This window comes from Kryptolebias marmoratus, linkage group LG22 (genome assembly GCF_001649575.2).
Source record: "Kryptolebias marmoratus isolate JLee-2015 linkage group LG22, ASM164957v2, whole genome shotgun sequence".
NCBI lineage: Eukaryota > Metazoa > Chordata > Actinopteri > Cyprinodontiformes > Rivulidae > Kryptolebias > Kryptolebias marmoratus.
The window spans coordinates 6,994,466-7,006,472 of record NC_051451.1 but is presented as its reverse complement, the minus strand read 5'-3'; the positions used below and the strand labels follow the sequence as shown (position 1 = coordinate 7,006,472).

The 12,007-nt window shown below is 42.5% G+C and overlaps 1 protein-coding gene across 4 annotated transcripts in view; it reads left to right on the top strand.

Moving 5' to 3' along the window:
• arfgef3 (ARFGEF family member 3) overlaps positions 1–12,007 on the top strand; it is an 87,385-nt gene that overhangs the window by 57,442 nt on the left and 17,936 nt on the right. For all 4 annotated transcript variants that reach the window (XM_025009972.2, XM_017433667.3, XM_025009973.2 and 1 more), the window contains exons 27-33: positions 678–800; positions 1,410–1,513; positions 1,621–1,765; positions 1,840–1,968; positions 5,791–5,967; positions 6,411–6,525; positions 9,115–9,217. In XM_025009972.2, the coding sequence (XP_024865740.1) occupies positions 678–800; positions 1,410–1,513; positions 1,621–1,765; positions 1,840–1,968; positions 5,791–5,967; positions 6,411–6,525; positions 9,115–9,217 (896 nt within the window). The remainder of the gene's footprint in view (positions 1–677; positions 801–1,409; positions 1,514–1,620; positions 1,766–1,839; positions 1,969–5,790; positions 5,968–6,410; positions 6,526–9,114; positions 9,218–12,007) is intronic.

Below are 12,007 nucleotides of genomic sequence, written 5' to 3'. Positions count from 1 at the left end.
TTGGATGGACTTCTACAACTGAATCAATTTTAGAGTCAACCCAATTCAAGATGGCTGCCACAGCTAATTAATATTAGCCAACGCAATAAAGGCTAAAGCTTAGTCAATTGTACAGATATTGAGTTAAATTTGGTTCTAGTAGCTGAGACACATATTCTGAGTACTTTATATTGCACAGTTGTTAACTGTTACAGCCAATACTGTCTGTCTGTTAGCACAATATCTTGTGAACCATTGGACAGCTTTTAATGAAACTCTTAGAAAGTAATCATTGGATGTACTTCTAGAACATTATAATTCAACCAGTTTTAAGCTGGCTACTGCAGCTCATCAACACAAAAATGGCTATAACTTACTCAAAAGAATTACAGATACTGAGGTAAAGTTTATGTGGTAGTAGCTGAGCATCATCCGCAACACATACTCTGAGTATTAGCACCTCTCACGAGCTGTGGCCACCATTTTTCATCTAAACTGTCATTAAAGGAAGCGGACGATATGCATTTTTTCAAGGAATGCTAGGCCTTTAATAATAAAAGTAAATCCCAAATTGCTTTTGGGTTTTATAGAAAAAGTTACAGTTGAATTTCACGAAATGGCTGTGTTGTAAACCTTCAAAATGTCTTCAGGAAATGTTTAGTTTCTTTTCCAGTTTCCCTTCTTTTTTCCCCCCACAGGGAAGTCTCAGGCGCCAGTGTTTGACGTCTTTGAGGCTTTCATCAACACAGACAACATCCAGGTTTTTGCTAACGCTGCCACTGACTACATCATGTGCCTCATGAAGTTCGTCAAAGGATTGGGTTCGTCTCACTGTTAATCGCCCTCTTTGCTACATTCACATATCTGCCCTCGTAGATTTGTTTCTGCTGGAATCAGATTCAGCTTTTGGATTTGCACTCTGGGTTTATGTCATATCTTTAATACAAACACTCAGCTTCTTCTGTAGGGCTTAACTTTTCTCAGTATTTTAGATTTTTTTATGTTTAGATATAACTGTTTATTTGTATCACATCTTTTAGTTTGTCCAAGTGTTTTCTGTCCAACTTCCTGCTACTGTCCAACTTTTTCTCTCTGTGCTCCTGGTGGAAGGTGGACGTGTTTCTTTTCTCTGTGTCTCTCTGTCTGTTAGATATGTTTAGTTTCATGATTTAATTTAGATTATCCTATATTTCATTTTGATTATACATGATTGATCTATATTTGGTTATGATGTTTCTATGATGTTTGCTGTACCTCTGTGTTTGATTGTACCTGCTGTATTTGATTTTGTACCCGATTGTTGTTTCTGTGTTGTAAAGCACTTTGAATCGCCTTGTTTCTGAAAAGTGCTATATAAATAAATTTCACTTCACTTCACTTTTTCAGTATTTATGTTATTTAATTGTTATTTTCTATGTGTTTGTGTGCAGGAGAAGTGGACTATAAAGAGATTGGAGACTGTGTTCATGTTTCAGGTCACAGCTCCACCGACCTCTGTGTCCCTGCTCTCGACTACCTGCACAAATGTTCGCAGGTAGGATCGCTAAACATCAGTTTTCTTCGGCCTTTCATTCTGCAGAAACAATGTGCTTGCTAGTATTTATTCTCCTTAACGAAGCCAGATGTGTTTAATTGTTTCAGCTGCTGGCAAAGATCTACAGGATGCAGTCTAAGCCGGTGTTCCTGGGGGCTCGTCTGGCCAGCCTGCCGATGAGATCACAGGAGCGCTCGATCAGCAGTGAGGACGGGATCGACTGTGTCCTCCAGGAGTTTGATGATGACACAGGTAAAGATGATTAAACATCCTTCACAACTTTTTTTTTAGCTCCAAGCTTCACTTTGTTTTGTTGTGTCCCGTAGGTCTGATCCAGGTGTGGATTTTACTGTTGGAGCAGCTCACGGCAGCCGTGTCAAACTGCCCCCGACAACACCAGCCTCCAACCCTGGAATTGCTCTTCACCCTGCTCAGAGAGGTCACCACCATACCAGGTGATGCTCAGAAATAAATTAAATCTGTGGATTTTAGTTAATCTGACAGACTTTTATCTGTAAAACATCCACCTGACCTGCAGGATAAATGGATTACTGAAAGCTGCTGATTTTTTTTCTCTCTGAATAATGAAGTAAGAGCTCTATGTCATATTTTATCATGTGTTTTCTTGCAGTCATAGGAAGAAGAAAACCCTCCTGATTTCAGTTTTGGGTTTTTACGTATCAAGACATAATAAAAATGATCTGGTCTTTACCAGGCCCTAAAATGATTCACATCTAACCTCAAGTGCACAAAAACACAGTAGATTCCACCATGTCTTCATTATCCATCCATCCATCTTCTTCCACTTATCCGGGGTCGGGTCGCGAGGGTAGCAGCCTAAGCAGGGAGACCCAGACTTCCCTCTCCCCAGCCACTTCCGGGGGAATCCCAAGGCATTCCCAGGCCAGCCGAAAAACATAGTCCCTCCAGCGTGTCCTGGGTCTTCCTCTGAGCCTCCTCCCGGTGGGATGCGCCTGAAACACCTCACCAGGGAGGAGTCCAGGAGGCATCCTCACCATATACCCGAGCCACCTCAACTGGCTCCTCTCGACATGGAGAAGCAGTGGCTCTTTTCTCTGAGTCCCACCCGGATGACCGAGCTTCTCACCCTATCTCTAAGGGAGAGCCCAGACACCCTGCGGAGAAAACTAATTCCAGCCGCTTGTATTCGCGATCTCGTTCTTTCGGTCACTACCCAAAGCTCGTGACCATAGATGAGGGTAGAAACGTAGATTGACCGGTAAATCGAGAGCTTCGCCTTTTGACTCAGCTCTCTCTTCACCATGACAGACCGGTACAGCGCCCGCTTCACTGCAGACGCTGCACCAATCCACCTGTCGATCTCCCGCTCCATTTTTCCCTCATTTGTGAACAAGACCCCAAGATACTTAAACTCCTCCACTTGGGGCAGGACATCTTCCCCGACCCAGAGAAGGCACTCCACCCTTTTCCAGCTCAAGAACAAGGCCTCGAAATTTGGAGGCACTAATCATCCCAGGTGCTTCACACCCGGCTGCGAACCGCTCCAGCGAGAGCTGTAGATCACGCTCTGATGAAGCCAACAGGACCACATCATCTGCAAAAAGTAGAGACGCAATCCTAAGGCCACCAAAACGGATCCCCTCAACACCTTGGCTGCACCTAGAAAACCTAGAAATTCTGTCCATAAACGTTATGAACAGAATCGGTGACAACGGGCAACCTTGGCGGAGTCCAACTCTCACCGGAAACAAGTCTGACTTACTGCCCGCAATGCAGACCAAGTTCTGACACCGGTCATATAGGGACCTAACAGCCTGGTACCCCATACTCCCGGAGTATCCCCCACAGGATTCCCCAAGGGACACGGTCGAATGCCTTCTCCAAGTCTACAAAACACATGTAGACTGGTTGGGCGAACTCCCATGCACCCTCTAGGACCCTACTGAGGGTATAGAGCTGGTCCAGTGTTCCACGACCAGGACGAAAACCACACTGCTCTTCCTGAATCCGAGGTTCGACTATCCGACGGACCCTCCTCTCCAGGACCCCTGAATAGACCTTACCAGGGATGCTTAAGAGTGTGATCCCTCTGTAGTTGGAACACACTCTCCGGTCCCCCTTTTTGAATACGGAGACTACCGGTCTGCCAATCCAGGGGAACTGCCCCCGATGTCCACGCAATATTGCAGAGTCACGTTAACCAACACAACCCTACAACATCCAGAGCCTTAAGGAACTCCGGGCTAATCTCATCCTCCCCCGGAGCCTTGCCACAGAGGAGTTTTTTAACCACCTTGCTGACCTCAGTACCGGAGATTGGAGAGCCCGACCGAAGGTCCCCAGGCTCCGCCTCCTCAATGGAAGACGTGCTGGTGGGATTGAGGAGGTCTTCGAAGTGTTCCGCCCACCGACCCACAACGTCCCGAGTCGAGGTCAGAAGCACACCACCCTCACTATAAACAGTGTTGGTGCTGCACTGCTTTCCCCTCCTGAGACGTCGTATGGTGGACCAGAATTGCCTCAAAGCCTTGCGGAAGTCTTTCTCCATGGCCTCTAAGAACTCCTCCCATGCCCGGGTTTTTGCCTCAGCGACCACCCGAGCTGCATGCCGCTTGGATTGCTGGTACCCATCAGCTGTTTCTGGAGTCCCACAGGCCAAGAAGGCCCGTAAGGACTCCTTCTCCAGCCTGACAGCATCCCTCAATGCCGGTGTCCATCAGCGGGTTCAAGGGTTGCCGCTGTGACAGGCACCAAGTACCTTGCGGCCACAGCTCCGATAAGCCACCTCAACAATGGAGGCACGGAACATGGCCCACTCGGACTCAATGTCCCCCGCCTCCCCCAGAACATGTTTGAAGTTCTCCTGGACCTGGGAGTTAAAGCTCCACCTAACAGGAGACTCCACCGGACGTTTCCAACAGACCCTCACAATACGTTTGGGCCTGCCAGGTCTGACCGGCATCCTCCCCCACCAATGGAGCCAACTCACCACCAGGTAGTGGTCAGTTGACAGCTCCGCCCCTCTCTTCACCTGAGTGTCCAAGACATGCAGCCGCAGATCAGATGAAACGACAACAAAGTCGATCATTGAACTGCGACATAGGGTGTCCTTGTGCCAAGAGCACATATGGACACCTTTATGTTTGAACATGGTGTTTATTATGGACAATCCATGAAGAGCACAGAAGTCCAACAACAGAACACCACTCAGGTTCAGATCAGGGGGGCCGTTCCTCCCAACCACACCCCTCCAGGTCTCACTGTCACTGCTCACGTGAGCACTGAAGTCCCCCAGCAGAACAAGGGAGTCCCCAGGAGGGGCACTCTCCAGTAACCCCTCCAAGGACTCCAATAAGGGCGGGTAATCCGAACTGCTGTTCGGCGCATAAGCGCAAACAACAGTCAGGACCCGTCCCCCACATGTAGGTGGAGGGAGGCTCCGCCAACATCATTATCATTATTCTGTTGCATCACGATTCAGTTTGGTCCAAGCTTCATGTGCCAGACAAATGGTCTCACATTTGAATCTAGAATCATTTGGTTTCATGGCTGAATTAGGGTGAATTTGCTGGGACATCCACTCAAGGGCAGATTGACAGCTGTCTTTAATGTTTTCCACTTGTGAATAATCCTTCTTTTTATAGAATGATGGACTCCAAATAGTTTAGAAATGATCTTTAACCCTTCCCAGGTTGATGGGCAGCAACAGTTGCTTCTCTGAGGTCATTGCTGATGTCTTTCCACGTTGACATTAAGTTAACACACACCTGTATGCTCCAGAGCAGCAAACTGACAAAACTCCTGCCTTTATAGAGGTAATCACACTGCTGCTGATCCGGTTATCGATACATTTAATCAGCAGCTCCTGACTGCTACTGAACCTCTTAAATCCTCTGGAAGCAGCAAGGGTGGACTTAGTTTAGATATAGTTTCCTTTCTATATAAATATGATGCAGTGGAAATTGTTTTGTATTTTTGTACATTTTAGATTATAGTAGAATAATTTCAGAACCTGGTAAAGACCAAATCATTTTATTAAGTCCTGATATGTAAAATCCTGGAACTGAAAGAGAGTGAACTTTCTTTTTCCCATGACTGAAGATAAAACAATCCTAACTCTCTCCATCTGATGGAAAGAATCAGCTGATAGATGACCAATTTATGTACTTGTCCTGAGCTCCCTTCTCTTGAAAACCCACATTTTGACTTTTTTACCTCACTTCCTGAGGCCTGTATTATTGTGTTTTGTTCTTAATTTTTAAGAATAATCAGTCAATTTTCCTTGAATTCTCGAGGTCCGGGATTCGCCATTTTCGCTGTCATCCAGCTGCTGCTTCCTGTGATGTCACTCTGGCTCCAGCGTAGTCATGGCGACCACTCATACTGGGACGTGGCGGCGGCAAACTTTAAGCACGCTATAGGCCTGTCGTGTGAGTTGGTGGTGGAGCATGTCAACAATTTCATACACTCAGGTAAAACACCACATGTGTGATTGTAGATCAGTTTTGATCACAGGTCAGGTTTGTGGGTTCTTTTTCATCTTTAACATCGTTTAATCTTTTTCCACTTCTTATGTAATAACATTGAAGATGAGAGTTTAGTGTCTGAAAGTCTGGACAGATAACTTTGTCTTTAATCAATGATAAGCAAAAGCAGGTTCGTGAAGCTAAAATCTGCTTGAACCCTCAGTTTGAAGATTGTTTGGTTTTTATTTTGCAGCTGTGCTTTGATAATCCAAACTCATCCCGGGCTGTCACAGATCTGATGAACTGTTACAGATTTTCTCGTGCGTGATGAGACCTTGATCAGGGCGAAATGGAGCATGACTGATGACTTGTTGTTTCCCTGTCCTCCTCTTTAGGCAGATTGAATTGCAGCCTCTCCCATGTGTTTACCAACTGAGATGTTTTTGCAGATATTGGTTATGAGTCACTGATCAACCTGATGTTGAAGGATCTCTTCAAGCTGCTGGTGGCCTGTGTGTCTGAACCTGCAGAGACCATCTCCAGAGTGGGCTGCTCCTGCATCAGGTGACCAAGCCTTTGTCTTTCAAACACCTCTCCATGAGGGGAAAACAAGCAGTCAAACATTTCAAGTTCTTGAATATGCTTTTGGGAAGCTTTGAAGTTGTATCTGTAATAACCTCCCAGTGAATAATTGTATAACTGAATTCTCTAAAGCCTAATTTTATAGAGGTGAGTGTGTTCAATGTGTCGTCCAACCAAAAATAGAGGAAAATTAGAAATGCTTATTAACAACATAACAACATAAAAATACTGTAAAATACTAGGATCTTTAGTGGTAATCCTGATCAGTGGGTCCCAACTTGAGGTTCTTACCCCTTAAATGACAGGTTGAGCCTTAAGGTAGTATTTCAATGGATTGTGACTGTCGGAGACTAGTTGTCAACTCAAATTGCGAGAAATTAGGCAAATTTGTAGTTGTAGTCTTATTGACTTCTCAGTATTTGCAACCATCTGACCAGTGACTTGTGTGGCTGCATTTTGAGGGGCCGGTTTTTGAAAATGATGCCTTATTTTTGCATGCACAGCTTGCAAAACTAGATTCTAGGTAATGCACGTTAATTTGTTGTCCATGTCCGTCCATATTGTATACAGTTTTGTATCCAATGTGGTAGCTGCCCACACGTTTACATTTTAAGAAATGAAAATCAACAGATTTGGACCAGTTTATAAATGATTTTTCGTCAGTGTTGTGGTTTCCAGATTTGGACATGCTTTTTGACAAAGGAGAACTCCTTTTACTGGTATCAAAGTATGAAAATCCCTGAAAATGCTTCATGACATTTTAGAGAATTCCTTACAAAATCTCTTGGTCAACTACTGCCAACATTTGCAGCTCAGTGAGATCTTGACTTTAGAAACAGAGTGAGGAGTGAAGGAAGCTTAGAGCTGCTCCTCCATTTTAAAAGGAATCAACTGAGGTGGTTCGGGCATCTGATTAGGAGGCATTCTGGACACCTCCCTCTGGAGTTTCTGGGGGTTTTCCTCCCACTGGGATGAGACCCAGAACTAGATTGGGAATATTGTATTTCCTCTCTGGTTTGAGAACCCCTTGAGATCCACAGGAGAAGCTGGAGAGTGTCTCTGGAAAGAGGGATAAAAGGATTTTCTTCATGTTCTGGTTGGGTTAGGGTTGGATGGATGGATGGATGGATGGATGGATGGTTGGATGGATGGATGGATGGATGGGTGGATGGGTGGATGGATGGATGGATGGATGGGTGGATGGGTGGATGAACAACTTAGAGAATGAAAACCATTAAACCTGTTAACCATCAAGTTTGGTTTGCTTTTGTATTGACAGGATCTATTTTTTTATACCAATGAAAAACATATCTTGGCAAAGCATCTCTACTGTTCATCTTTGTTGAAGCATTTGACTCATGCATCCTCAAGTAAAAGCTAGTATCTGACTGGGCTGTGACTGTAAGTGGAAAAACTGCAGATGGCAAGGGAAGATGTCTCGAAACATTCATGGGGGTTCTTAATTTCCAGATGTGAGTCACAGGGCCTTGCTCTCAATTTGCTGGAATTTTGGACATGTTCAAGAAAATTACTGAGACAAAATTTTTTTCAGAATAGTCACAAAGTTGTCAAAGGCCTCTAGAACCCATCTCAAACTCTTCTCAGTATAGTTTCTGTAGATTACAAATTGTGAAAATGTGATACAACGTTGTGAGTGGTTGGTAACCTTTTAAACTAAATTGTTACTGATTAGAAACAACCGAACAAAATCAGCTCCACGTGACCCGGCCATTCTCGACCTCAGCAGCAGCGAGGGGATGTGATGCATCTTTAGCAGGTCAGTCTGGTCCTTATCCAGCAGCTTGTGTCCTGTTTCTCTGAGCTCCATATTGCTGGATGTCTGATGACAAAATGATTGTTGGTTTGGGGGGAGAGCCCATATTTCTGTGTTCCAGATTTCTCAATTGTCCAATATAACTACCCAACCAAGAGTTTACAGTTTTATCACAAGAATGATGTGCACTAGTTCTGCAGTACTTATGAGTACTCCTGGCAAATTTTGACCCAAACTTCCTAGTAGATTCCAGGAGAAAACTAGGATATTTTCTCACAGTTTTGTCTCTTAAATAGCTGCCAACAGTCATAGCCCAGTGAGATACTGGCTTAAAGTAGCCTCCCAGAAATACTCGCTTTCAACAATAAAACCAGCAATGAGATGCAGAATTCATAAGTAAACAGCATGCACTAAAAATACTTTTTATGCACAAACTGGAGTACAGGTTTGGAAAAACATTAAACAGGGAGCCAGAGTTATTTTTACTGCAGATTGCTCATTGTGTGTGTTTCAGCACGCTGAGAGCTGAGTTTGTTTTACTATCCTCCTGAACAGAAGTCCTTTTAAAAATTGACTTTAATCATTTTTGGCATAAGAAACATGTACAGAGGCTGTTGAAGTCATGAGAGAATTGAGAGAATGAAAAAATATGTTCATGAGCTTGCACCTTTTTATTTCAATGATAAATCTCGAAAGGAAGGTGCTCAAATGGTTTTAAGTTATCATCCTGCATGCCCAGACTGTGACAGAAGGTTTTTTATTTACATCAGTCTGTGTTTTATCTGTTTTCTCTGCAGGTATGTGTTGGTCACCGTAGGTCCAGTGTTTACAGAGGAAATGTGGAGGTTGGCCTGCTGTGCTCTGCAGGATGCTTTCTCTGCTACATTAGAGCCCGTGAAGGTACGAACCATCACACACATCATCAAACCGAAAACTGTACAAAAACCTTCACTGGTAATACTGTGACCAAGCTGACATTTCACATCAGGCTGTAGAAAACTCTCGCACACACTCTCTCTCACACACTCCTGCAGTTGTGAGCAACAAGGATTTATCTGCTCATTATGTCAGTTTTTTTTGTTTGTTTTTGTTCTATCTTCTTTCTCTCTCATTAGCAGATCAAACTGGGAGATTAAAACCTTTTTCTTGAAAGTTTTTGGTCCCAGTTTTATCAAGCCTTTAATGAATATAAGGGAAATAGAAAAAGTTTACAGCAGCTGGTTTAAGGTTTACAATTTGGTCAAGTTGAATGTGTATTAATGCAATGATAACTCTGCTTACACACCCTGTAGGCAAAATATTCTATGAACCAGTGGACTGATTTTAATTAAACTCTTAGAAAGTAATCATTAAATGTACATTTCAAAAAGTAAGTCTTGAATGTGCATCTGCAACTGATTAAAGATGACTGCAACAACTTACCCAACATAAAAATGTCTATAACTCTGTCAGTTTTACAGATATGACACTAAGTTTTGGTGTGGTAGTAGCTGAGACTCATCCCCAACACATGCTTCAAGCTAACATAAGTCACATCTTTGTTTAAAACTTTGGAAAACAGCAGGAAATATGCATTCCCTCAAGAAGACTACTTTTGTACTTTTGTTTGAGAAAAATACATGAACTGATTTGTTATCAGATAAAAAGAAGCAAAAATAAATGTTTCTTTGATTAAAAACATGTAGATTATTTTGAATAAAGGACTTTAAAATATCAAAATTTACAGCAAAGTTTAGGATTTTGTTTTCGCTCTTTTAAGACACTGACGTTTTATTAGAAGTGTTTTGGAGAAAAGAGAGGAAAAAATCAGAAATTTGTTGTTTTTGCTACTTCTCCTGCCATCTAACTAGACACAAATTTGTTATTCATAATTACTCAATCTAAAATAATGTAGGTGTTTGCTCCCAGTATCTACTTAAAGGACACCTTTAGAAAGAACCAAGGATTTAACTCAGCTGCTGTTAGTATTAAAAAAGGATGGATTTTTCATTTGGACAAGCTTAATCTGACTCATACCTGATACTTCGGAAGGTGCCTGAGTCATTGTGCATGTGTTGTTCGAGCCTGCTCACCTTTTCAAGGACTTTGTGTTAATTTGTTGATGACGGCACCTGCTGTGTTCCAGTAGATTTACAGAGAACATCCTCAACGGGAGTCTAACCACCACTGATCCATTTTAGCCTTTCAGACAAAAAGTCCCATCTCTGGCTCTGGTTAATAGAGGTGACTTCATCAGGCGTTTAGCTGGTGCATGTTGAGTATTCCTGTAGCTCTGCTGGACTGCAGCTAAGCAGCTTTAATGCCTAAATTGTGTGTGTGTGTGTGTGTGTGTGTGTGGTACTAAAAGAGAGACGATAATAATGACTGTCCTGCAGCCACTGACAGATTTTTGAGGCTCTCTTTCCAGGGTTCTTAACAGTTTGAATGATTTTAATTTCTGGGTAATATTCACTATGCACTTACCTAATAATAAAAAATAAAAAACATTTGAAAAAGAAAGATTTATTCAATTTTCTTGTTTTTTCTGCAACTTTTAAGGACTTTGCTGGTTTAAAGCATCCATCTGAAATAGCTCAAATGCTCAATATATGCTTAGCATGAGATATGCAACTTTCTTTATGTAATATATGAACTTTCTGCATGTGGTGCTTAGGATAATATATTAGAGCATCATATAGTTTTAGGTTTTTGTCTTGTTTATTTAACAAATCACTTGTGGTTCAAAGTAACCCTTCAAATGTACTTAAAATCATACTTTACAGTTTCAATGAACTTTTGAGGTACATTTATTGCTTCCATTTCACTACCATATTTTCTGCACTATAGGGCGTACTGGATTATAAGGCGTACTGTCAATGAATGGTCCATTTTCAAACTTTAGTCATATATATAGTGCACTGGACTATACGGCACATCGTTGTGCACCTCCCAATTTTTGTAACTTCGTGCGGACCGTGTGCACCGCGATTCATTCAAAATGAACGATTTCGGTGCTCTGGCAGAGCTGGTTCACCTGTACCAGCATTTATATGATCCCTCTATGAGAGATCACAAAGAAACTCAAATGGTTCAAAACTCACGGAAGAATACTGCACCAAAAATAAATGCCTCCTCCACTCGCTCAAGTCTGTGCGCCATGCGCGGTCACTCAGTTTGTGAGGACAACCTGCTCTTGGTAGATTTACACACGTCCCATATTCCTTTCATTTCTTGATCATATATTTAATAGAACTCCTGGGGAATTGAGGGCCTTAGAAATCTTTTTTTTTCATCCCTTGACTTGTACATTTTAATTATCATTTCTGTGAGTTAAATTAGGACACTCACTTTGAAGGGAGTGACAGTTTTTACAGCCACCTATTTTACCTTACATATTTTTTATTTAATTAGTATTACTCTGTAGAAATTTGATTTCGCTTTAGCTGTTTTTCCATTATCCAGTCTCAGCATGACTCTAATTCAACCCATCTCGGTTCTACGTGATTTCGGTAGTTTTCTATATATCTGAATGCTGCCTTGATGTGGGCGGGCCATCATGGCCAAAACTTACCACCAAAGGGTAAATAAGTGAAACAAAGTCACAAAACACTCAACATTTTCTACCATGGTTTTCAAAATGCTGTGGCCGAGTCAAAGCTACCCTCCCTCTGCCAGTCAGAACTGGAAAATCGAGTCCATTTGGGTCTAGCT